Below are 27,305 nucleotides of genomic sequence, written 5' to 3' on the forward strand. Positions count from 1 at the left end.
AAAAAAAAAAAAAAAAGTCCTCAAATAGGTGGTTTAGATCTAAACAATCATGCCATCTCCAAGATAAGCAACATATGCACACATGTATATATATAAAGTTGGACACCAAAGTTCTTGAATTCATCCTAGAAAAAGTGCTACATACCCCATTGGCAAATATCACTACAGTCACCTTGAAGTACTTCCCTTGGGAAGCTATGCACTGGTACCAGTGCCTAGTCTACTCTTCAAAACACTTTTTCTAGGGTGAATTCTCAAACTTAATTGTCAGACCTTGCAGGACAGAAACTCTAGCCATTCCAGAAAAAGAGTTTCAAAGGCAAAACCTAATATAGATCTAAGAGTCCACAGAGTAACAGATATCAAACAGCAGTACCAGGAATAAATGTGTAATTACCAATAGTGCCAAAATCCAGGAAGGAAAGGGTGCTGTAAGGTGCATATAACCAGGAAACTGACCTATCAGGAAAGGTTTTCTAGAGAATAGGACATTTGAGCTGGGACTGGTTATTTAATTTATGGCACTTCAGTCTTCTCACCAATAAAATTAGGGTACAAACCCTTTTGACTCAGAGACATTGCAGTAAGAGTGATGTTATATAAGAACACACTTGGAAAACGTTCCCTGTACCTAAAACTAAGCATGTCCCCCCAGCCAGAGGCAGCTGTTGTCTGTCTTCTACACCTGTCACCAAGCCAGGCAATTACTCAGTCTGTTAGACTGAAGACCTCTCATTATTCTCTTTCACCCAGCAAGGCAGCTGGGGTCAGACAGAGCTGGGGTTTAGCCGTGGTTCTGCCATCTTCATCTTGTGTGAATTTGAATAACTTACTTAAGTGGTAAACTCACCTCTATATTTGTGAAATAACAGTAGTACCAGTTCATGGCTTAACATTTGTAAAACAAATATTCAGCATGGTATTTAGGCATGAAATCACTCCTAAACCAAGTACAGCAATTGTTACTGTAATTGTTATCACTGCCAATTATTAATTCTTGCCAGTTATTTCTTGGTAAAAAATTTGGTCCTTTACTTTAAAAATTTCTTTTAAAGACAGGGTCTTGCTAGAGTGCAGTGACATCCTCATAGGTCACTACAACCTCAAACTATTAGGCTCAAGTGATCCCACTGTTAGGTAGCTATCTAGATATGAGCAGATGCAGTTAGGATATTTTGGACTGGTCTGGGTCAGGCTGACCTGGGTTATTATGGGAATGAGGCTGATGAGCCCGCAGGAGCGTTGTTATTAAGACCTGGCTGGTGATTTTTTTTGAGAATAGAGTTAATTAAAACCCCTGAGAGACTTCCAAGAAGCAGTTGATACTCCTCAAAGTTATATATAAAACCCGGAGGTGGAACCTTCCAGGATGCCCGCAGTCACTAGGATGGGGCTTAGCTTGTTGTGCAGGTCATTAATAAATACTTCCTTTATTTTATTTATTTTTTTTTGAGACAGAGTCTCACTATGTTGCCCTCCATAGAGTGCCATGGCATCACAACTCACAGCAACCTCAAACTCTTGGGCTTAAGCCATTCTCTTACCTCAGCCTCCCAAGTAGCTGGGACTACAGGCACCCACCACAATGCCCACCTATGTTTCTGTTGTAGTTGTCATTGCTGTTTGGCAGGCCCAGGCAGGGTTCTAACCTGCTAGCCCTGGTGTATGTGGCTGGTGCCTTAGCTGCTGAGCTACAGGCGCCAATCCAATCTTTTTCTTACTAAAACCTTACCAGTTTTCTTCAGTTATTTTAGTGACCACCTTAAGCTACCCTACAGCTCTAATACTCCTGCCTCAGGCTCCTTTTACCCAGGACTACAGACACACATCACCATACCTGGCAAATTTTTTTTATTTTTTGTAGAAAGAGAGTCTTGCTCTTGCTCACTTCTGGCCTCAATCAGTACTCCCTTCTGCCCTCCCAAAGTGCTAGGATTACAGGCATGAGCCCTTCGTAGCCTTTTGATCAGTGTTGCTACTTTGGATTCACGTCCGTAATTCATTCTACTTGCTTGCAGAGTGAGCTTCCCAAAATAATGGTGCTGCACATATCACCCCTTTTCTTTAATATTATGACTGGAAAAAATATCTGTTCAGGCCCCAAATAGCTAAACTTCTTAATATGCAAAGAAGCCCTGGAAAATTGATAAGGAAAAGAACAGCCAGTGGGTAGAAAAATGGAAATACAAATACCAAAAAAGGAAAAACAAATGGCCAATAAATGTGAAAAGATACGCAGCCTCATTTACTTTAAAGAAAATGCAAATTAATATTATGCTAGAATTCATATTTTACTCATCAAATTGATAAAAGTTGAAGGTGTTAATAATACCTCTGGCCAGGCCAGGGAACATAGGTATTTTCTTACATTGCTGGGGATTATAAATTGGTACAACCCTTATAGAACAGCGGTTCTCAATCTGTGGGTTGCGACCCCTTTGTAACAATGAAAATACATCCTGCATATCAGATATTTACATCACGATTCATAACAGTAGCAAAATTATAGTTATGAAATAGCAATGAAAATAATTTTACGGTTGGGGGTCACCACAACATGATCAACTGTATTAAAGGGTCGCAGCATTAGGAGGCATTAGGAAGGCTGAGAACCACTGCTTATAGAAGGTCATTTGGTCCATCTCAGAAAGGAGGTAGAAAGAAAAAGAAGATAATTTGGTATTTCTTATCAAAATTGGAAAAGCATATACCCTTTGACTCAACAATTTGACCTATGGGAATTTATCTTACAGATAAACTTGCATATTTCATTCGTTATAACATGTTTACAATAGGAAAGGATTGGAAATAAGCTAAACGTCCAGTGAAATACCACATAAAAAAAAAAAGAAGAGGATCCCTCTGTACTTCCTTGGGAAAATATCTATGACCTTTTGTTCAGTGATAAAAAAGCAAAGTGTAGAATGATGGGTATGGTATGTTTCTTTTTCAGTAGGGGTAGGGGTAAGACTAGACACCCCCACACACACACACGGAAACTCTCAGTGCTTATCTGTAGTGGGAGCGAGACTGGGCAGATGAGAGACAGAGGGAAGTTTTCACTGTATATCATTTTAAGTTTTGTGTACCATGTGAATATTACCTAAACAAAAAATTATATTTAAATAACTCCCATTACTCATCCATAAACATATTTAGCACTTACTACATTCAAGGCATGGGGGAGGGGGCACAAATGTGAATATGTAGTGATTCTATGGAAAGAGCCACTGAACTTAAAGTGGCACATCATAGGCATGCAATGGGTATGTGTGGGACAAACTTGTGGCTGATGTTACCCTGCCTTTCTGAGTCTGTTTCCTCCTATATAAAATGACAATCAAGAAGCTTCCTATCTCACAAGGTGAAGATGAATGATAGAATGTGTCATCAATTCTGCTGACGGCTAAGGAAACCCACTATGTGCTAGGCGTTTCACGTCTGGTATTTCCTTGACTTCTCACAGGAGCTCTTTGAGGGAGGTATATATTCATTTACTTGGAAATGGAGGGAGGAGGAGGAAGAGTGACTTGTCTGAGGTTGCTGTGGATGTGAGCTGTCTTCTGGTCTACGCTGCTTCACAGTTGATACTTATGCTTAGGGAATTTTGAAAATCAAGAAAAAACCAATGCCATGGTGGCACCCGTAGCTCAGTGGGTAGAGCGCTGGCCACATACACCCAGGCTGGCAGGTTGGAGCCCAGGCCAGCTAAACAACAATGACAACTGCAACAAAAAAATAGCTGGGTGTTGTGGCAGGTGCCTGTAGTCCCAGCTACTTGGGAGGTGGAGGCAAGAGAATAGCTTAAGCCCAAGAGTTTGAGGTTGCTGTGAGCTGTGACATTAGCAGCAGCCAGAATCTCCCCTTGGGTCCCCTTCCATCACTGTCTACCCCCCAAGATAACCACCATCCTCACTGTTAACATCACAGGTACTTTCTGTGTCTTTGGCATTTGTGTACGTGGAATTATATAGTATGTGCCCATCTTTCACGCAATATCGTTTGTGACATCCATTTATCTTGAGTGTAGAAGTAGTTCACTCGTTCTTTTCTTTTTTTGTTTGTTTGTTTTTTGAGACAGAGCCTCAAACTGTCACCAAGGGCAACATGGTGAGACTCTGTCTCTAAAAAAAAGAAAAAGAAAGGAAACCAATTTCAGCGCCACCAAAGAAGCAGCAGAAAAATCAGTACAGTCATTTCTGAGACTTCAATTTAGAAATATGCCAGCTGGTGTTTGACATTAACTGCACTAAACACTTTGGGAGGCTCAGTGCCTGTAACACAGTGTTTACCATGCCAGCCCCATACACTGAGGGTGGCGGTTTGAACCCACCCAGGCCAGCTGAACAAGGACAACTGCAACAAGAAATAGCCCGGTGTTGTGGCGGGTGCCTGTAGACCCAGCTACTTAGGAGGCTGAGGTAACGGAAATGCTTAAGCCCTAGAGTTGGAGGTTGCTGTGAGCTGAGACACCACGGCGCTCTACCGAGGGTGACAAAGTGAGACCCTGTCTCAAAATAAATAAATAAAATAAACACTTTGGGAAACTTCAAAGACTAAAGATTTATGCTTCTAATACCGTATTAATAGAAAGATTAAAAAACAAACCCACAAAAACATTAGATAAGAAAAATGTAGAAAGTCATTCTTAAGGGTCTACACTTAGAATCTTAGAGATTTGCCAACGGTTCTTTCTTATATATCTAACATGACACAATTTAAAAAACATGTCTTGGAGTAAAACATGCAAGTAGTCATACACAATCTAATTTTTATAAACTGAGAGACAATTCACTTTTACTCATTGAGGCACACCCAGCTAACCAGTATCCAAACTAAGAAACAGAATATTAGCAGCAGCCAGAATCTCCCCCTGGGTCCCCTTCCATCACTGTCTACCTCTCGAGATAACCACCATCCTCACTGTTAACATCACAGGTACATTTTGTGTCTTTGAAGTTTGTGTACGTGGAATTATATAGTATGTGCCCATCTTTCACTCAATATTGTTTGTGACATCCATTTATCTTGAGTGTAGAAGTAGTTCACTCATTCTTTTCTTTTTTTGTTTGGTTTTTGAGACAGAGCCTCAAGCTGTCACCCTGGGTAGAGTACTGTGGCATCACAGCTCACAGCAACCTCAGACTCTTGGGCTTAAGCAATTCTCTTGCCTCAGCCTCCCATGTAGCTGGACTACAGGCTCCCCGCACAATGCCCGGCTATTTTTTGGTTGTAGTTGTCATTGTTGTTTGGCCGGCCCTGCCTGGATTCAAACCCGCCAGCTCTGGTGTATGTGGCTGGAGCCCTAGCAGCTTGAGCTACAGGTGCAGAGCCAGTTCACTCATTCTTATCATCATGTTGTCTTCCACACAGTTTATCGTTCTTCTGTGATGAACATTTGGGTTGTTGAACACTTTTTGGTGAATGTGTACATTTATCTCTGTTGGATATCTACCTAGGGGTAGAACTGCTGAGTCACAGGATACATGGTATAATAATTTCACTTTCATAGATAATACCAAACAGATTTCAAAAGTGGTTATAAAATGTCCTCTTTCTTAAGAAAATATGTATTTTAATAGAAACAGGGTCTTGCTTTGGTTGCCTGGGCTAGGGAGCAATGGCTAGTCACAGCTCACTGCAACCTCAAACTCCTGGGCTGAAGCAATCCTACGGACTCAGCCTCCCAAATAGCTGAGAGTACAGGCATACACCACCATGCCCAGCTGATTTATAAATTTTTTGTTGAGACGGAGTCTCACTATGTTGCCCAGGCTGGTCTCCAACTTCTGGACTCAAGCAATCCTCCCACCTCAGTCTCTCAAAGGGCTGGGATTACTGGTGTGAGCCCCCACTCCAGGCCTAAGACGTTCCCTTAGACTAACAGTATTGGTAGACCCTTTAATTTTTGCCATTTTGTTGGGTGCAAAGTGAGATCACATTGTAGTTTCATTTCTGAAATGAATAAAAAATTGAGATTTTTCATATGTTTTGGGTTGAGACCTGTTTATCCACACTTGAGAAATGCCTGTTGATAGTCTGCCTACTTTTTTTTTTGAGACAGAGTCTTGCTTTGTCACCCTTGGTAGAGTGCCATGGCGTCACAGCTCATAGCAACCTCCGATTCTTGGGCTTAAGTGATCCTCTTGCCTTAGCCTCCCAAGTAGCTGGGACTACAGGCACCTGCCCCAGTGCTTGGCTATTTTTTGTTGCAGCTGTCATTGTTGTTCAGCTGGCCTGGACTGGGTTCAAACCTGCCAGCCTTGGTGTATATGGCTGGCGCTATAACCACTGTGCTATGGACACTGAGCCTAGTCTACCGACTTTTAATTGGATTTTCTACCTTATACTATGTACTTGCTGACTTGTTGGTGTTCTTTATATAGTTTGTATTCAAGCCCTTTTTAGAAGTATATGTTGCAATTATATTTTCTTTTCTTTCTTACTTTTTTTAGAAAAACAATTTTATTTCTTGCTCAAGTGCAATTATATTTTCTCACGGTGGTTCATCTTTGCACTGATGGTGTCATTTTATAAACAGAAGCACTTAACTGTAATGTTGTCCAATGATCTTCCCCCACCTGCCTTTAAAATGAGTACTATAAGGGTCCCTCGAGGTGGCTCATGCCTGTAATCCCAGCAATCTGAGCAGCTGAGGTGGGTGGATTGCCTATGTTCAAGAGATCCAGACCAGCCTAAGCAAGAGCAAGACCCCATCTCTACAAATAGCAGAGTGTTGTGGGGGGTGCCTGTAGTCCCAGCTACTCAGGAGGCTGAGGCAAGAGAATCACCTGAGCCCAAGAGTTGGAGGTTGCTGGGAGCTGTGACATCACTGCACTCTACCAAGGTTGACAAAGTGAGACTCTCTCAAAAAATAAAATAAAATAACATAAGTACTATATGTGTTGAAGACATCTATTTCTGCCCAAATGTCACGGGGACACTTTTGGATATTTTCTCTTCCCCCTCCTCCTTTCAGATATTTTCTTTGGATATTGTTATTGTTTCGCCTTTAAAATCCATCTGGAATTAATTTTTTTTTTCCGGTATGGTGTGAGGTAGGAGTCAAGACCCTTTTTCCCCCCATGTGAAAATTCAATTGATCCAACATCATTTCCTGGAACGGCAGACCCGTTTGTTTCCCCCGCCCCGTGCACACAGCACTACCTGGGACATAGACGTAAGTCAAGTGACCACATATTGCAGATCTGGTTTTGGACTATTCCACTGGTCGGTCTGTCTATCCCTGTACTGTTTCTATGGCTTTATAAGGGGTCTTATCTGATAGTGCAAGTCCTTGGTGGGCTCCGATTTTTCACCCACCAAACCATCTAGAATTGAAGGGCTGTCTCCACTCTCCACTTTGCCTTCAGTACGGCCACGCATGTGTGGTTGATTTACCTGTTTCTGTGGCTTGTTCATTTGTGGCCACCTGGGTCTTTGTCCCGTCCAAGCCCTTTGAAACTGAAAGCCAGCCAGGTGTCTGCAGGCGAGTAAAGCAGATCTGCCGGGTAATTCAATAACGCCGGGAAGGGGGAGGAGTGGATTAGGCAAGGTTGTCTCTCGAGAGGGGTTCAGAGAGGAAGTGATCGGCCTACACATGAGGACTGGCTTCTCGAGGAGCTTTGAGAGACAAACTCTAAAATCCGGGGAGAGGAGGGCCAGGCGAGGTCACCAAATGTAAATGTCTCGGGGGTTTCTGCTAGGCAGCGCGAATCGGCTCGCCGGGGTGGGGCCGCGAAGCCGCAAATCACCAGTTGAGGGCCGGAGCGCGCCGCCCGCCCAGAGCCGCGCCTGCTGCTGCCCGGGCGGGGGCCGGGCCGGAGCCGAGCGGGAGCCGTGGGGCGCACGGGACAGCGGCGGGGACCATGAGCGGCCCCAGCTCCGGGAGCAGCCACAGCGCCGGCGGTGCGAGGCGGGCGGCGCAGCGCGACTGAGCCGCAGCCAGAGAACAGGAGCGCGCGCCGGGAAGTGAGTGTCCGCCGTGCGTCCCGCGTCCCGGGGGGTGCGGTTCCTCCCGGGGCGAGCGGGCCTCCCTCTAACCCCAGGAGGACGGGCTGGGAAGTTTGTTGGACCGAGTTAGGCTCTGGGGAAAGTATAGCCGGCGCATGTTGGTCTTGTCCCGCAGCGGATTTGGCGTGGGGACGGGAGAGGCTAATAGGAGAAGGGGCTTCTGTCCCACGCTTTGAACGTGCTGGCTGGCACTCCGGGACTGAGCCCGCGACTGGGGGCTATCTGCTCAATTGCTGTCAGCAGCGTCTTCCCCGGCGCTGGCTTCGCCGGACCCCCTGCCCGTCCAGGCTGCTTGGCGGGTCACCCGCTCCCGGTCTCACCCCTCTCCGCTGGTGCGGGACCCCCCACCCCGGCCCGTGAAGGCCCGGGGGCTGTGCTGGAAGCCTGGGGCTTGGAGGGGGCGAATTTCTCCTCTAATCTTTTGGGAAGTTTGCAAAGAAAGCGAAGGAGCCTGCCCCGTAACTGTTGACAACATCTCCCTCCCTCTCTCCCTTTGTTGAGAAGGAATGAATAGTTGGTTGTGTCGCTCCCTCGGCGTCGGAGAGGGGACGGGGGGAGGGGAGGGGACTGCAAAGGAAGGGAGGGACGGTGGGCCCGACGGGAAAGACATTCGGATGGCAGCCCATCTTTCCTTATCCAGTTAAGCTGCTGAGGCGTCCACCGCTTTAAAACACTTTGGTCAGGTGTAGACTCGTCGGGGAGGAGGTGGAGCGGGCTCCGAAGCAGCTGGCAAGACGGCGTGTCCCGTGGGCGTTGGGTCGTGGATGGGGCTTTAGGGGTGGCGAACTCTGGGGTTGGTGTTAACGCGCTTGAAGCAAGGTGCAAAAGGGTAAATAAATCCTTTTGACTAATCGCGTGTCTGCTTTCGCTTAAAGCTACTAGCTGAGATGGAAAGTAGAGCCGTGCCTTTAGAGACTCATTTAAAACCTTGGCTTTTATCTCTGCACGCAAAGTACATTGGCTGAGGGAAGGTCAGTTTCAGAGCCCATGGCCCCCTTATTTCCAGGAACTGAGGCGAGATCCTGGGGTAGAGGGAGGCCTCCCTAATGGGGGCGGGGCTCAGCAGGGCCCCAACTGGGAAGGGGCTGCCAGGTGAATAGCTGGGAAGCCCACAGGCAAAGTGCTTGTGCCTGAGTGTGCCAGGGGGCGTGCTGAGTGTGCCGTAAACACCTTGCTGTGCCAAGGGCTTCCTCACCGCTCCGATTCCAACGTTCTCCAAACTGCTGCTGAGAAGCCTGACATTTCCAGAATGACTAACCAAGATCTCAATCTCCTAGTCATACAGAAAGAACTGTTTGTGGAATGGATGCTAATCTTAAGGACTTTATCGTTTCAATCCTGTACTGTGTTGTTTGAAATACGATCTATAGAAGAATTATTCATACTTTAATCATTTGACTAGACTTCATAAGTTTATTTCAAAAATAATTAGATACTCTTAATTCCTTAACCCAAGCAAAACTTCATTTTTACGTGGATAAGCTAATTTTATATGTGGGCTTCTTCCATCTTCTCTCCCTGTCTGACTCTCCAGAACAGATTCAAATTGTAATTTTCTGTCATGGACATAATGGGGCAGCTGAGAAGGTGACATGTCCAGAGTTTAAAATATGATTAAAAAGTTCTTAAGGCCTATAATCATATGAGTTTAACTTGAAAATACCCCCTTTCAGGGCAGGCACGGTGGCTCAGGCCTGTAATTCTAGCACTTTGACAGGCTGAGGGAGGTGGATCACCTGAGCCCAGAAGCTGGAGACCAGCCTGAGCAAGAGCAAGTCCTGTCTCTTGGGCAGCGCCTGTGGCTCAGTGGGTAGGGGGTCGGCCCCATATACTGAGGGTGGTGGGTTCGAACTGGACCCTGGCCAAACTGCAACAAAAAAATAGCCCTGTGTTGTGGCGAGCACCTGTAGTCCCAGCTACTTGGGAAGCTGAGGCAAGAGAATCATCTAAGCCCAGGAGTTGGAGGTTGCTGTGAGCTGTGATGCCAAGGCACTCTAGTGAGGGCGATAAAGTGAGTTTCTGTCTCAAAAAAAAAAAAAGTCTCTACTAAAAATAGAGAAAAACTAGCCAGATGTTATGGCAGGCACCTGTAGTCCCAGCTCCTAGAGAGCCTGAGTCAAGAAGGTTGCTGGAACCCTGAAGTTTGAGGTTGCTGTGAGCTATGACAGCACAGAGTGAGACTCTGTCAAAAAAAAAAAAAAAAAGAAGAAGAAGAAGAAGAAAAAAATCCCATTTCAGAAATAAAAGAAAAATCCAAACAAGTGGACTTACTTCTGCCTCAACTTGCAAGATAGTCTTTTCTCTGAGACATCTTTGTAAAAGACATGAGTTGGCTGCTGTTCACAAGCATTTTATAGCACAGCTGCTGACCAGGGTCAGGGCTATGGTAGAGGTTGTCAGGCTATCTCTCGTCCCTGACATTCACGTAAGTCTCATGTTTTCTTATCGAGGTTGAGTCTTTGACCTTTGTATATATTTCAAGATCTGACGTTAGACCTGGTCAGGCCGCTGTTTTCCTGCACAGTGGAGAGAAGTGAAGTCAGATGGCCAAAGTCTCACCCAGGCTTTCTTACAAAGCCTGCATATGGCTCACGTGTGTCTCTGTCCATGTCCAGGGGTTTGAGGTCTTTCCATCTATTGTTCTGGGTTTAAACATTTCCCTCTTCATCCTTCCCAGCTGCTGTCTTCCCTAGGGGCAGTGATTTCGTTTGTGATCTCTCACCATAACAGGGATACAGTGATGGACAAGGCAGAGGTGGCCCCTGCCCTACTCAGAGCACTTGTTGTCCATCGGGCTCTATAGGCAGGATCACATTTGATTTTTTTTTTTTTTTTTGCAGTTTTGGCTGGGTCTTGGCTTCAGCCCACCACCTCTGGCATATGGGGCCAGTGCCCTACTCCTTTGAGCCACAGACGCCACCCCACATTTGATTTATTTACAAGCCCACGAAATAGGTATTTTTCATTCATTTTTACCAATGAGAAACTATCGGAGAGGTTGAGTAATTTGTCTTACTCCATACAGCTAGTAGAGATCTGAACTTGTAAATATCAAACTCCAAAGCCTAGGTTTGGACTCATACCATTTTGATCTTTAAAAATCAAATACTAGGCTTGATTCGGTGGCTCACACCTGTAATCCTAGCACTCTGGGAGGCTGAGGCAGATGGATTGCTTGAGCTCACGAGTTCAAGACCAGTCTGAGCAAGAAAGAGTGAGACCCCATCTCTACTAAAAATAGAAAAACTAGCCAGGCATTGTGGTGGGCACCTGTAGTCCCAGCTACTTGGGAGGCTGAGGCAAGAGGATCATTTGAGCCCAAGAGTTTGAGGTTGCTGTGAGCTATGATGCCACAGCACTTCACCCAGGGAAACAAGAGTGAGACCCTCTCAAAAAAATAAAATAAAAATCAGATGCTACATAAAAGGTATATAATGGCCAGGGGCATCACAACAGATATATTTCCAAATAGAAAAAACCTGGGAGTCAGGGCCTGGAGACTTAGGGTTAGTCTTTACCCTGCTGTCCTTCGAACCACTCATTCCTGCTTCAACGTCTTTGCTGTTGCCAGATCCACCTGCTGAAACTCTTTCCTTGACTGATTCCTTCTCTTTTTTCAGGTCTGTGTGATTGTAACCTCTTCAAAGAGGCCTTCCCAGTCCACCCTAATGTGAAGTAGTAGTACCCCCAACCAGTATCTTCCATCATTTCATCTTGTTTTATATCCTTCAGAGTGCTTACAACTTGGACATTACCTAGTTTATGTTCTTTATTTGTGTTTCTTTGTGGTAGTCAGACTCCTCATCACAATATAGACCTCATGGGAGCAGGACCCTGTCTAATTTGTCATATCCTCAGCCCTGGCACACTGTAAGCCCCCAGCGAATATAAATTTTATGAATGAATATGTATTTTCCTTATCTGGAAAAATGAACGGGGAACTACCAACATGTATGGTTATTACTTATTGTTTTCATCCTGCATAGACTAATACTCCATGGAGTATTAACCTCATGAGGAAAGGAACCAGCCCTTCAGTCTTGTTTGACACTGTTCCCAAAACCTAGCACAGTGCCAGCCACATAGGAGGCTCTCCATAAATGTACGTGCTGAAGAATGAATGAATGCTTCTATGATTAAATGATACCTCTCCATCATCACTTAATTCTGTTACCCAGGTAAACAATTCTGAGAGTAAATTGCTCCAAAGAGACCTGCTGATCTAGCTATTCTCAGTCCTAATTCCACATGGGAGCTTTACAGGTGTTGCCAATGTCCTACACACAGATATTCTGATTTCATTGCTCTGGGTTGAGGGTTGGGTGTCAGGATTTTAAAAGCTTCCCAGAAGATCCTTATGTGCAGCCAGGTTGAGAACCACCTGGTTTCTTTTAGAACTCATTCCTGCCTTGGTGCTTGTAGGCTTGAAGCAGCCATGGTGAGAGACAGCAGAGATATAATTCATGGATATTGTGTGGTTTAAGAGGCACTTTCACATCTGTTATCACAACTGATAATAACAAGCTAAGGGATCTTCTCTCTGGCTTAAATATTCCCTTTATGTTGATGACTCTTAAAAATCAACATTTGCCCTCACTCCTATCTATGCATCGCAGCAGTATCTAGGCTCATTTTAGACTGAACTGTCTGCTGGTACTTCTCATGCAGAAGCTCCAGTAATGAGCTGGGGTCCTGCAGAGGCTCCTGGCCAAACTGCTCAGCATGTTACAGCATTGCACCAGCCTCCGGGGGCTGTAGACTCCTTCCTCCCAGCCAGAGCCCTCAAGCTCTGACATGTCCTCACCCTGTCCTCTTCTCAGCCACTGGCCTAGGTCATAGTTTCTTATTGTTCCTCCATAGGTTGTCTCTGTCAACCTCAGTGACCTCCCTGCCCACTCTTTCTCTTCCCTCCAGAATTGCTAGTATTATGTGCCTGGGTACAGACTGGACTCTGTCTCTCCATTCTAGATCTTCCATAACACATAAAGTAGTCAAGTCCAAATACCTTGGTAGGGCCTTCAAGACCCCATAGTCTTGTCCTAAGCTGTGCTTCTTCTAGGACATGCTTCTTGAAGTCTCCACTTGAGCTGTACCACATGACTTATAGTGTCCTGAGCCTGTGGGGACATTCTCAGGCCTTTATCCATCTGCCATTAGAGGAGCCTCTTGGAATTCTTTTCCTTACAAATTTCAACCTTTGAAAATGCTTTGTCTCCATTGCTACCCTCTCTGAGATCCTCAAGTCCTTTTATCAAAATTAATTGTGGTTTCTTCTAGCATAAGAGTCTCTATTTATGAATTATATTTATTCTCTTTTGGAGTTCAGAGTCAGGAATTGGTACTTAGGCATCTTTGTTTCTCTGAGTGTCTTATATGAAGTAGGCACTTAAATGTTTATTGAATTTAAGGTAGGAAGGGGAGGTGTGAACATCCTTTGTTATCAGAGAACAAATTGAGGTGTGGGTAAGTGGATGAAGGGCACAATAGCTCAATCTTGAAATCTAGATAGATCTTGGATAAGCAGAGAGGAAATAGACTGCCCAGAACTCTGGAGCTAGGATAACTTTTGCCCATCATACTAACTTGGAAACAGACTTAATGGTCTACATAGCCCTTTGCATATGAAGAGATTCTATATGCCTCCCCACATGGGAGTTCTTGAAATTATTCGGGCCTGTCTATGAAGAAAGAAGGTGCAGATAGCTTGAACTGGCAAGTGGTATGCGTGTGTGTATGTACTAGAGTGGAAGAATCCTAGGCAGTTTACGTCACTGGTAGTCAGGGCAGGGTGGGGAGTTAGGGAGTTTGGTTTCTTTTCTAATAATGATGATGAACACTGAGCAAGTGCTGACAGCGTGCCAGGTACTGGCCAGAACCAGGAAGGGCCTGCCCAGGACTCACAGTCCTGTTGTCCTGCACCTGCTGGGAGCCAGACGTTCTGTGTGGTCCCACTCAGATGTGATGAAAACAAGCCCCGGAATTGTCAGATTTAGCAAAGAACTGAGAACAGGGTTAGATCGTATGCCTTGATAAAGGGTCTCCAAGCCCCCCTCAGCACGTGTGTGCCCCTCTCTGTTGTGCGTGAAACAGTGGATCACATGTGCTGTGTTGCACACGCAGTGAGTTTCCTTTGCGTGCTCTGCTGTCCTGCCCCGGTCCCGCCCCTGTCAGCTTGCGGAGACTTGCGTACTTTCTTGATTGTCTTCAAGCCACATCCTAAGTCCCCAGTTCCTTTATGGAACTGACTCTTCAGTGGTGCTATTAAGTGAGGATTTTCACTGAAAGCCCTTCCTGGACTAATGCTGTGGAAAGCATGGAGTGCGAGGAGTGGGGATGGGGGCCCCAGAGCAGGCCGCAGAGCGATGGCTGCCCTCCTCACCAGCCCTGGGGAAGGGCAGCGTGTAAGGCTTCCCTGTCCTCCATGCCGTCCAGACCAGGGTCTGATATAGTTACCAGCAAAGGACAGATTCTGGAGCCTATGTCTCCAGGGCCTAGCCCTAATTATTGTTTGGGCTTCTGTTTTGTTTTTATTTTCCCTCTGTATGTCGGCCTTAAAAATGTGTTATACAATTTGGCTTAGGTCACAGCTATAGCTTGCTATGGGGGGTTGGGAACACTGTGCTCAAAGTAAGCATTTCCTACTCGTGGTCATAGCTGGGAGCAATTGTCGGGAATGCTGCCGCACACAACCTCATGTGGCATTTTCCTTTCCCTTTCCGTGCTCCTTCTCCCCTACCTACCTCTTTTTTTCCTTCTTCTCTCTTTCCTTTTTATTCTTTCCTGATTGTACAGGTACCCAGGGGTATTGCCTAACCCTGATGGTGGCAGGTTCCTGACCCCTGTGGGGAGAATGTACATAGTGTCCCGGCCCCAGTGGCTTTCCTCTGCAGCTGAGCCCTCTGATATATGGAAGGATGCCCAACCTCCTGACCTCTGACCCTGGCCTGTCTTCATTAATTAGAGTACACTGATTTATTTATAAGCACCAAGTCTTTGCAGGAAAAATTCTGTCCCATCACTCTGGGTAGCATAACTGAGAGCTGGTCTGGCACTGAAGACCTGCAGCTAAAGAATTCCAGTCATCTCCATCTGTTCTTATCATTGATAGGATGGTAGAAATATACCAGTTAATTATCCAACCATTTACAGCATTTTCTAGCATGAATTCCCCAAACCATGAATCCTCCCTTAATAATCTTATTTTATTAGTTGTGTTTTCCTGTCGGGCTGTCATCTGAAATCATGAAATGGCTTATGTGCTAACAACTCTGAGAGATGTTTGCCGGTTTTGCTGCCAACCCAGGAGAATTCCTCTGTCTGTAGGATCATAGAAGGAGGAAGATGAAAGCCGGTGTGGTGGCTTGGCCTATAATCTTAGTGCTCTGGGAGGTTGAGGCGGGTGGATTGCCTGAACTCAGGAGTTGGAGACCATCTACTAAAAATAGAAAAACTAGTGGGCGTTGTGGTGGGCGCCTATAGTCCCAGCTACTCCGGATGCTGAGGCAAGAGGATGGTTTGAGCGTGAGAGTTTGAGGTTGCTGTGAGCTATGACACCATGGCACTTTACCCAGGGCCACACAGTGAGACGCTTGTCTCAAAAAAGAAAAAAGTTGTCTTGTAATGCTCTGTGAATATTTTTGTTTGTTGTATGGCATATTTCCTCTTCCTTTTGTAAGTAGGACCTTAAGATTTATACCTTCACTTTCCTCTCCCCCTTAGAGTTGAGCATCATGGCTGCAGGGAAATTTGCAAGCCTCCCCAGAAGCATGCCGGGAAATCACCAGTTCCCCCTGGCCTCGTCCATGGACCTTCTGAGCAGCAAGACGCCTCTCTCTGAGCATCATCGCACAGACGCCTATCAAGAAGTGTCTATTCACGGCACCCTTCCACGGAAGAAAAAAGGCCCTCCTCCCATTAGGGCCTCTGATCACTTCAGTCACGTGGGCACCCTCCCCCACTCCAAATCCCCGCGGCAGAGCTCGCCCCTGACCCAGGACATCGGCCAAGAGAACCCGCTGCAAGACTGGAAAGGCGAGACCTTCACCTTCAGGTAAGGCCTGTAATTTTACAGGTGAAAATGATTTGCCTTGGAAGGCTTTTTAACAAGCTTCTGTTTTAGAAAAATGTCAAACATATACAAAGTTGAGCGGAGAGTTTAATTAACTCCCATGGACCCATGGCCCAGCCCAGCTTTAGGAGTTGCCAACTCATGGCCGGTCCTGTTTTGTCTGCACTCCCACCTACTTCCTCTCCTCTGGTGTTATTTTGAAGCAAATCTTAGATCTTGTTTTATCTGTAAATATTTGGGTATGTGTCTCCCAAAGATAAGGACTCTTATTTTAAATATATACCTATGTATACATAACCAAACTATAAAACGTTATAACACCTCAAAAATTAACTGTTTCTTAATATTGTCCAGTATTTGAGGGTACTTTAAAATCCATCTGCCTATTACATTAAGTCTCATAAAAGAAAGCACCAATATGGGCAGTGCCTGTGGCTCAAAGGAGTAGGGCTCCGGCCCCATATGCTGGAGGTGACAGGTTCAAACCCAGCCATGGCCAAAAAAAAAAAAAAAAAGCACAAATATTTTGTTTTTAATCATCTTATATTCTGAACTCCACCCATCCAACTCTGTAGAGATGTCAGGATATCTACAAATTAGGACTTGCAGCTCCCTATGTTTAATTGTCAAAACTAAATTAAATAAATAAAATTTTGTGTGTGTTCCCCATCAGATCAGCTTCAGAATACTTTGGAAGAAGAATTGAAATTGATTTTTTTCTGTCCTTGCCAGGGATCTAGGCGAATGAGCCTTATGGTTGTAAATGCTTTTTCTCTGGGTCAGTGAGGAGCTTGGCTATGAGTGGTTTCTGCTTGTTAGAGCTGGTCTGGAAACTGTGCACTCCTTCTCTAGTTGGGGAAGATCAGCAGCTTTTGATGCTATCAGGTAAAGAATGGGGCAGTTTCTTCTGTTGTCTTTTTGTCTAACCCAGTAGCAAAGAAAGCCACTTTGAGCCTAGCTCATTAGTTTGTTTAATATCTATATATTGATCCCCTATGTTCATTACAGTACATTGATTTTATAAGCCCTAGGGCTTCAGCAGGAAAATTTTGTCCAATCCTTCTGATTATCTTAACTGTAGGGCTGGTGCAGCACTGAAGACATCCTAATAGCCAAATTATTGCCGTAACCTGCCATTGCCCTTTTACAGAATGGTAGAAATACGCTGCTAACTGGGCAGCAATGGAGCATCTAAGCAGCGTCTTCTCAGAGTTTATAATCTACTGAGGAACATGGAAAATAAATACAAGTAAATAACACAATCGCAGGTTCTTGTCAACACTACAGAGGAAATAGGTTGATATGCTGGAGATGTATTGGTGGTGGTGCTTTTGGTCAGGTGAACAGGTGATGAGGAGATGATATTTAAGCTAAGACTTGAATATTGAGAGAAGGCAGCCATGGGGCTTCTAGACTAATTCAGACAAAGGGAAATTGGAAAATACTGGAGGTGGGAACAAGTGTGACATGCTTGGAAAACCAAAAGGAAGTTAGCTGGTATGGCCTGTGGCTGGCAGGTAGCAAATTGAGAGGGAAATGGTGTAGATGTTGGTGGACAGCTGGGCAAATGAGAGTTCGGAATTAGTTTTAGTTTCATCATTGCAGTGGTACAAGATGAAAATAACTAGAGGCCCATATATTCTCTTTAGGAAGTGTTAGGGGGCCCTACATTGTTTAGGACATCAGATTAGAAGGTTCCCTAGAATATCTTGGAGTTTAGAAGGCCCTAGACCTGCTCTTCAAAGTCTAGGTGAAGGATGTCCCAGCTCCGAGAGCTAGGTGCATACCCATGCACAAGATTGTCAACATCACATCATTGGCACTTACTGGGCAAGGATGCAGAAAGTGACCAGCAAAGACAGAGAAGTGTGACCTGTCATAAATGCCAGGCTGTACCATGTGGTGTCAGAACCAACTGTCACCTGGCTTACTAGGGACCACTTTGTATTTATTAACTTAACTCTGCATTGAGTTAGGTATCTAGCACGTACCGGACACAGGCCAATCACAGACTCAGTCTTTGAAGTTCTAAGGCCCTGGCTGGATGCCAGCTCCTACAAGGGGAAACTCCACAGAAGGGGCTGAGGGGAAGGTGGTGGTGATGAAGTCACCCTTTCTTATCTTGAGGAAGTTCTTGATAAACACCCAAAGTCCAAGCTGTCAACCTGCCAGGAGTTCAAAGCTATTAGATTTGAAAACTGAATTGGACAAGAGGTCAGATCTCTGTGAAAGATCTTATCGGAGAGTGGGCACAGGTCCTGAGTTTGAAGTCCAGGTGGTGGGGGACTTAACATTTGCCGATGATTCAGACCTACAGTAATCCAAATGCACATCTTTCTTTCTCAACTTAAGATATCTTAATTGTTAAGGATGAATACAGGAAGTTACGAATGCATAGTCTTCAAAAATTGTGCTGAGTGAGAAGTCACATGGCTTGTGTCAAAGGGCCCCCACCTTGCCCCCACTGTTACTATTAATATATTCATTTTCCTAACACTTTTTAAAAAAATCTCTTGAGGTGTTCTCAGTTTGAGGAGTTCAAAGTACCTCGTATTCTTTTATTTTCCTTTTTATTTTTTTTGAGACAGAGTCTCACTCTGTCACCCAGGCTAGAGTGTCATGGCATCAGAGCTCACAGCAACCACCAACTCCTGGGCTCAAGAGATCCTTTCTCCTCCTGAGCCTGAGTAACTGAGAGAGACTACAGATGCCTGTCACAATGCGTGGCTAGTTTTTCTAATTTTAGTAGAGCTGGGGTCTCACTCTTGCTCAGACTGGTCTTGAACTCCTGAGCTCAGGTGATCCACCCTCCCAGGATTACAGGCAAATTCCAGGTGGATTACAGGCATGACCCACCTTTTCTTTTTCCATTTAAGTTTTCCTAGTAAGATTATGAGCTGCCTCAGTTCCCTTATGGAACCAACCATGATGTAAACAAAATTTTTATATATGGAAAGCAAGGGACAAATGTCCCAAATGAGAAACCAAGGCTCTAGAGAGGGAAGTTTTGCCTTAGGTGCATAACAGAAATACAGTCAGGGAGAAAGGGTAGGTCTCCTCACTTTTTCAGCAGTTTATAGGAGCTAAGAAATACCGACCACCCACTGCAGCTCACTCACTCTTTTTTCTTTTCACAGTGAATTCAAGGGTTAATTTCAGTTAATGATGACTTCCCAGAAGTCAGGTCTGAAAACCTGGCACCTCCTCAGGTGGGGTGTTGGGGTGCCAGTAGTGGTGTTGCCTTGGAGAGCCCAGAGCCTCTCTTCTCGGGTACCCGACCTACCAACAAGCACCTCCCTGTCTTGTGAAATATTCTGATGTGTTGAAAGTTTGCTCTTTAACCAACAAATACGTTTAGGTTATTAATCATTAAAAAGTCACTTTTATTATAATTGACTATTACTTGAGCATCTACTCTGTGGGATGCCCCAGGTGGCAGGAGAGGAAGTCTTCCTTTTGACCTAAAAATTTGCATTCTTAAGTTGTCACATCCACATGTGTCATATATTCCTGATTATTAATGTACATGTTAAGGTTTTAAAATATCTTAAAGGATATGTTTATGGTAACCCTGTGTGAGAGACAAGCACATTTCATCACGAACGGTATCATCGTCTACAACTGAGAAGATGGGTTCAGAGATGTTGAGGCACCCAAGCTCATACTCTAGGGGAAGACTGAGCAAGGCTTAGAGCCCGAAGATTAGTATAGGGCCTTCCCCAGGAACTGTGCTCCACAGCCTCCCAAGAATGTTGGCACCAGCTGTAGGCATCCTCTGATCTGTCTTCTTGCACAGGGTGGGTTCCCTATCTCCCCAGTGCCCCAGATACTGTCTTTGGGGAGAATAGAACCTTGGCTGCCAAGAGCCAGGCAGAAGGAAGGCCTTGGAGGAAAGGTTGGAGACCGTATCTCTTGGCTTTGTTATTGTCTTGGCTGCCCTTGGATGTACTTGTGGTTTTGAAATGTGGCCAGAGCTGGGCAGCTCTTAAACCTGCTGCATGATGTCACAGAAGGAGCCTTTGTTCTGCCAGTGGACTGGGCTTCTCCAAGTGGCCTGCAGACAGGATTTCCTTCTGACATTAGCATTCTGTTGATGACCCTTTGATTCATTTATCTTCAAGGATGAGTTTGTATTTGAATCTGAGACCTTCCCTGAGCCAAAAGGGGACTGGTTCCTGTTGTAGTGGTGTCTGCATTGCCAGGGTGGCTTCGGGGTCAGCGCTTGGAGACCGGTCGGGTCTTTTGCGTGCCCATGAGTATGTGGAGGCAGGCATTCCCGGGAACAGCTGCAAGCGCCTAATTCCTTCTGCCGCTTGTGCTGCAGGAACATGTGGTGGGACAATGTGGCATTTCATTAGTTTGCATGAGTGGAGCTGACTCGCCACAAATGTTTTAACTGACAGTGGCCAGAAAGTCTGCAGAATTATCCCGAGTTGAAATCGTGTGTACTTTCCCAGGCAGTGAGTAACCTGTCATTTGCGTGTCAGAGTTTCAAAGGTAAAGCAAAGGTAGAAGGCCCAGAATCCTTGCAGACTTCTTTTCAAAACACTGACTCAAAGACCTAACTCTGGGCTGCACCTGTGCACTCATCTGAAAACTTGTTTCAGTTGTTCCTCTTCAGAAGCACCAAGTTCTAGAACTACTGCTTTAACAAAGCGAGATGTTCCCTAGACTGAGCCTAGGTCCTAGACATGCAAATAAACCAGCCCTTAGCTCAGAGTTAATCAGACAGACCTGCAGGGTAGAGTGTGAAGGTCTACATGCAAACGTCTGCAATTTAGTAACACACAGACCTGGCTGCTGTCTACAGATTGGAAGCTTTTCATGCACAAAGGAATGGAAAATCTACTAAATACATTTTAATAGAAGGTATATGCATTTAATTAGTAGAGTGGACAATGACTTTTTAACAGCCCCAGTTCAAGAATGTCTTTACAAAGTAATGTCCCATGGGTTGAATTTTTATTTTTAAATTTCAAGTTGAGTTTTACTAACATTTTGAAATGCCCCCCTTGGTGTCTGAATGCAGCTGTTGTGGAGGGCTTAGTGAATTCTGAGGAAGTGTGCCTGTCCGGGTCCAGTGGCCCCTGCTGAGACCCCGAGCAGCTGGGTCAGAGGTGAGCTCAGTCTCTGCATCCCCTGCTGTTCTGGGTTGAAGGAACCCAGAGAATGGGAAACGCCTGCAGGTCTACCAGCTGTCTGAGGGTAGTCCCAAATCCTGTACTGACAAGGATGATCTGAACCTAAACGCTGGGATTTGTGCATTCTCAGCTGTTCCTTTGGGGAAGGTTTTTTTTTAACCAAATGCAAACTGCAACCAAGAAAATGATCAGAGAATGACACAATGCAGTCCTTGTTGAGTGGAGCTGTTCACCATCTCCTCTTGCCTCTCTTCCCCACAACCCCCCCCCCCACTCCCCAAACGCTAGGGCAGACCTGCTTTAAATCTTGTTTTTTCAGGCCTCCCACATGCTGTTTGGGAAAGGTGGGGTTTTTAATCTTGAGTTTTTCACATCCCTCCATCTATGTTAAAGAACATTGTAAACAGAAGGTACTGTGCAGTTACAAATTACTACTCGTGTCCTTATCACATGTGGATTTGGGAGCCATCCCAGCCCGGCCAGATATGCGAGGTGGAGAAGTCTTATGGCAGGCCTGAGAAGTCACTTGTATGTTGATTGTATTGTAGAAGTGCATGTATTGTTGATTGGAAGGAGACTGTCTTTAGGGGGCCTGGACTAGGTGGCTAGACCAGCTGGAGCCTCGGGGCAGATGGGCCCTCAGGTGACAGCCACCATGCTGCTTGCAGCTTTGTAAGGATATCACCACCCAGACTGTCGTCAAGAGACTAGCTGCCAGACTGGATGCAGAATTTCAACCTCTCTCTTCTTAGAGGCCCCAAAGACAGGCATACATGGTCTTGTTTGAAGGACTGTGCTGTCTTTTACACATTATGGAGGTCTGACAAACCATCCATAGTTGCCCCAGCCTTTATGCAGCCTGGATAGTCTGTAGTTCCAGATTCACTTGCAAAGACACTAGCTAAAAGTAAAAATTACTCCTGCTGTGAAGACAGGAAGAAACGTAAGAAAGGTGATCCAGAGGTCTTAGTTCATATCCCCATTTTTCTACTTATTAGGTGTGTGAACTAGGGCAAGTTATGAACTATAAAATGGAGGTGAAGTAACCCCTCTGAGGAGTGCTCTGTAGGTTAACTGGTCACTGAATCTGAAGGCGCCACTGACTGTCCGAGCTCTGACTTTCACACGTGAGTCTGGTACTCCCTCCTGGGAGCCTGCACTGAGCAGGTCACGTGCCCGCTCTTAGCTTCCACTGGTCACCAGCAGTTTATTCTTTTCTTGCTCAACTCTGATGGGATACCTGACACCAAAGGCCACTTAAGCCTTTGCTGGGATGTTGATGTGGCCATCTCTGAAAGCAGCTAGTGACCATGATGCTGGTTCCAGCAGCCACACCTGGCCGCTTTGTGACCTTGGCTGAGTTATTTAACTTTTCTGAGTCTCCAGGTCCTCAAAGAGTGGCTCTGGAGATCAAATGTGATCACATGGGAGGGCACCTGGCACGGAACCTGGCCTGGAGGAGGGGCTCCGATTAATTGATTTCCTTCCTTCCTTCCCTCCTTCCTCCTGGAAGGCTGGAGCTGGGAATCTCCTAATCCTCCTGGGTAACCTGAGATCACATTCAGTGGAGGCAGCTTCTTTCCCACGTGTTGATGGAGCCTGGCTGGGGTCCCTCTCTCTGGGTCTGCCCTGCCACAGTGTGTCTTGGCCAGTGCTCAGGTTACAGGTGTAACAGCCACGGTGCACTGAATATCAGCACACTGTTGTGCTAATACACAGAACAGAGCCTGCTGCGTCAGTGACTTGGCCCTGAGCCTTGCTTGGTTATTCTTGTACTTAATATCAGTGTCTTTGCTATTTATTATTTAAGGCGTATTTATTAGCTTGTTTTATTGTAGGCATTGTGCTAGGTACCAGTGGAGACTGAAGTAGATGAGTGGTTTCTGTCCTTAGAGACCTCCTAGTTTGGGGGCATTCAGACAAACGCATCAGTAAGTACGTTACTACGATGTGAGGAGGTCTGAGGATGATCGTGTCAGCGGGAGCCTGAGTTAGACTCTTAGAGGGAGGGAAGGCCTCTTTGGGGGAGGAGACATTTGAAGATTCAGTATAAAAATCATATAAAATATTTCATTAATTTTTTGTTACTATGTGTTGAAATGAGAATGTCTTTAAAATAGTAGGTTAAATTAAAATATATATATATACTTTTTGAGACAGAGTCTCATTGTCACCCTCGGTAGAGAGTGCTGTGGTATCACAGCTCACAGCAACCTCAAACTCTTGGGCTCAAGTGATCCTCTTGCCTCAGCCTCCCTAGTAGCTGCCAGTAGGCATCTGCCACTGACATCCTGCTAGTTTTTCTACTTTTAGTAGAGATGGGGTCTCATACTTGCTCAGGCTAGTCTTGAACTCCTAAGGTCCAGCAATCCACCCTCCTCAGCCTCCCAAAGTGCTAGGATTTGGGGCATGAGCCACCATACCTGGCAATAAAATATATTAAAATCAACTTCACTGTTTTTTTAATTTGCTACTAGAAAATTTAAAATCACCAGTGTGGCTCACGTTGTGTTTCTGCTGGATAGCACTGGCCTAGGTCAAGTAAGGAGTTTAGATTATCTCTCTGGGTCAAAGGGAACCCTTTAAAGGGTTTTAAGCAAGGAAATGCCATGATCAGATTCTGTTTTGTTTTAAGAAGGTGGCTTCATCTCTGTGAAGAGCTGATTGAAAGGGAGGAGAGAGGAAGGTGGGCAGGGGGTGGCTGTAAAAGCCGCAGGGAGCATGTGGGGTCTGCCCTAGGGGGGAGGAAGAGGAGATAAAGTGGGTGGTTTCACAGTCTGTTCTGCAGGTAGACTGCAGGTTGGATGTGGTGGGGTGAGAAAGAGGTCCCATCAAGCATGGATGTATGGGGTAGGGCCACTTACTGAGATTGGGGAAGCACGAGAGGTCAGCAAGGCTTCATTTGTTGGGTGCTTTTTCTTGGAGGGTAAAGATAGATTGCTGAGAATCAAGACTTCTGCTTTGGGCATGCTGACCTTGAGATGCGTGCACATCTTCGTGGAGCTGTTAACCAGCCAGGAAGTTGGTATTACGAGCTATGGTATTATGAGTTAGGAGTCTGCCCAGAAATAAAATTAAAGCCATGGGCATGGATGCTGTCACCAAAGGAGAGCTCTAGAGATCTGTGTACAGAGAAAAGGGAAGGGACCCTGAGACCCTACCCTGAGGAATCCCAGCATAGTCCATGCCAGGGAGTCAGCAGAGGAGGTTGAGAGTTTGGTGAGGTGGGATCTGGATACGGTTAGTGTTCAAAGGAAGATTTTTTTTTTAAGATGGGAGAAAATACTCACTAGGAAAAGATTTCATCTTTTAAACTTATGATGTAAGAAAGGAAGTTTTTCCTTACTTGATTTTTTTTTTTTAGTAAACATGTTTTTTATTTGATTAAAACACACATGTTCCCAGAACCATCCTCCTTGGGGTCAGTGTCAACAGCAGTGATTATAGGTACACCCATGGTTCCTTGCCTAAGGTGCCCCAGACATTCCCCAGTGCCCATGGGCATTGAAGTTGGGAGTCAGGTCTTCGCCTGAGGGGTGATGGCTGCTTTTCCACAGTTTGGGTGGGCAGCCACCAGGAGCACAGGAGCCTGCCCTGGAGGGTAGGTCAAGGGTATGTTCCTGTATCTGGTGGGCTAAAGCCTTCCTCTTAGTGGCTGAAGGATGTTACTACCTCAGAACCATAGCATTTTTAGTCTGCCTTTGAATTAGCTGAGAAGAAACCCGTATAAATGCGCTCTTTTAGGAGAGGGTAGGGAATGGTAGGGGGCGGGGAAATGGGATTGGTGGGAGTAAAGGAAGGGAAGATAGATAGCAGCCAAACAAAGCATCTGCTTTTATCAAAAGTGCTGTGTTTGGGCTTTGACAGCCTGAAGCCTGATGATTCACTGGTGCCAGACCCTCTGTGCCTGCCAAGAGACATACTGGCCTTGATACGGTTTTTCTTGTTCTTACCCTATTCAATTTGAATGACTGCTGCCAAGTTGAGATTTCAACAGTGGCTTTTAGCTTCATGTTGTCACTAGGATTCTGCTAAGCACCAGTTAACCCATGACTGACTGGGTCGAGTTTTTATTAATGACTACTACTTATACAAGTCTTAGATTCTACATAGACTCACTGGAGTGTCCTACACAGGATATGCAGGTGATGCTGTTTTAATTTGATGAGGGAAACTGCCTGAAAATGCGGTTGGATTTGCCATTCTTTCAGTACAGGTCACACACACGTTAATCAGGCATGGCTGTGTTTTCAGATGAGACAGACACTGACTCATAGAAGCAGGACATGGCTGTTGAAGTGAAAGAAGCAGGTGTTTCAGAAGTCACCAGGCCTCGGAATCTCTCACAGCCAGAGTGGGAAACGCGTCCTCATCTGCGGCATACTCTGGACTGTAAGAAGAAAGCTTCCCAAAGTTGAGGGCAATGATAAACATGATTCAGTGGCCTCGGGCTCCAGAAGAGAAACGCAGTTCAGGACAACTGAAAAGAACACTGTCACTAACTGTGACCATCCAGGTAGCGCCTGTGTTTAAGGATGTGTGGGAGATACTGCCTCCAGTCTGAGTCCCATTTAAATGATTCCTCCAACGTGGCGTGGTGGGCCAGGGCCACTTTGATGTGTTCATTCACAGGTACACTGAGTATCTACCGTGTGCCAGGCTTTGTGCCAGGTGCTGGAGAGTTGAAGACAGAGAGCCCAGGTCTCTGTTCAGAGCCCTGGGAGAGCCACCTGACCTTGGCAGTACCTGTTCTCTGGACTTCTTTGCCACTGGCCTGACTCCCCATTCACAGTGGAGCCCTTCGTATCTCTCCACTAGTTTGATAAGCGGTTGTGCTTTTCTTGACCCATGACGTTAACTTCTTAACAGGTCTCACATTACTTTTTCTCCTTGACTTGGTGATTGCAGATGGTACTTTCTAGATGACCCTTCCCTCATAGCCTGCCTCCTCTGTGACCTTGGACCCAGACCCAGGAAAAGTCAGGCCATGCAACCAAGGAAGGCAGCTCTGGGCTGTAAATGAAACAGAGTACAGAGGGAGCAGAGGATTGTGAAAAATGCTAAGGGCAACAAAAAGGGCTTTGAGAAGTTATGTTTGGAACAGTAAGACCAAAGAAGGGGGTGTAAGAGAGAAACCAAACTGCTGAGCTTCTGTTCTCTGGCCGGGGAGGGCAGGACGAGCGTGAAGGAAGGATTGCTGGTGTGGAGGAGATGAGGCCATGAGAAAAGGCTTTGCTGCTGCTGGATGTGGTGAAGCTCCGAAGTCCAGGGAGACGGAGGGAGCGTGAGGCTGAGGTCACCACTCAGCACTGTAACACTGGAGGAATATTGGGATTATGGGAGCTATAGGCAAAATGCAGGGAGATAAATATTTTCATTTTTTAAAAAGGAGATAGGGAGATGAAGTTAATTTATAAAACGATAAGCTTGACATTGATCTCAGAAAATATTCTACAAAAGATTGTTAGGATAGTGACTTTTGAAGACTTAGTAAAAGAAAGCAGTCACCATTAGTAGCTAGCAGGGTTCTGGTAAAATCAGGTCATGCCAGATTAACTTTCCCTCCTGGGGCTCCTGGGGCTCCTGGGTTGGAAGTGCAGAGGAATGTTGAGAAGGCATGTGTACAAATGTCAGTCATTGACACTTTGCTGGTGAGAGAGATCCAGGCTAGATGATAGTACAGGAAGCATGCTGGAGTCTGTGTCCTTAGCCCCATTTTGGGCAATTAAAAAAAGTCCTTTGACGATAATGTTGGTATACAGATCACATATGTGGATGACCTAAATCTTGGAGAGATAACTAATATGTCAGAATGGTAGAAGTGAGGTCCCTTAAGAGATCTTGGTGTTCTGAAACGATAAACCAAGTCTAATGGATAAAACTTCATAGGGAGAGACAGAGACGTATACCGGTGTCCAAAAACATAACACGGGTAGTGAAAGGATGAGGCTTGTTTTAGCCACACATGAAACACATTCCAGGATGCAGCCTCAGAATAAATCAGCAGTATGCTCTGGCTTTCAAAGAAGCTAATCTGACTTTAGAAGTATCACCTGAAGTTTAATATTCAGACCAAGGGAAGT

The 27,305-nt window shown here is 45.5% G+C and overlaps 1 protein-coding gene across 1 annotated transcript in view; it reads left to right on the plus strand.

Annotated features, from left to right (window-relative positions):
• Nucleotides 1-7,752: 7,752 nt before the first annotated feature.
• The window catches only part of BCAR3 (BCAR3, NSP family adaptor protein), a 110,381-nt gene continuing 90,828 nt past the window's right edge, over nt 7,753-27,305 (plus strand). The window contains exons 1-2 of the mRNA XM_003784146.3: nt 7,753-7,971; nt 15,733-16,063. Coding sequence (XP_003784194.1) covers nt 15,744-16,063 — 320 coding nt within the window. The 5' untranslated portion in view covers nt 7,753-7,971; nt 15,733-15,743. The remainder of the gene's footprint in view (nt 7,972-15,732; nt 16,064-27,305) is intronic.

This window comes from Otolemur garnettii, unplaced genomic scaffold (assembly GCF_000181295.1).
Source record: "Otolemur garnettii isolate 467f Iridium unplaced genomic scaffold, OtoGar3 scaffold00010, whole genome shotgun sequence".
NCBI classification, from domain to species: Eukaryota; Metazoa; Chordata; class Mammalia; order Primates; family Galagidae; genus Otolemur; species Otolemur garnettii.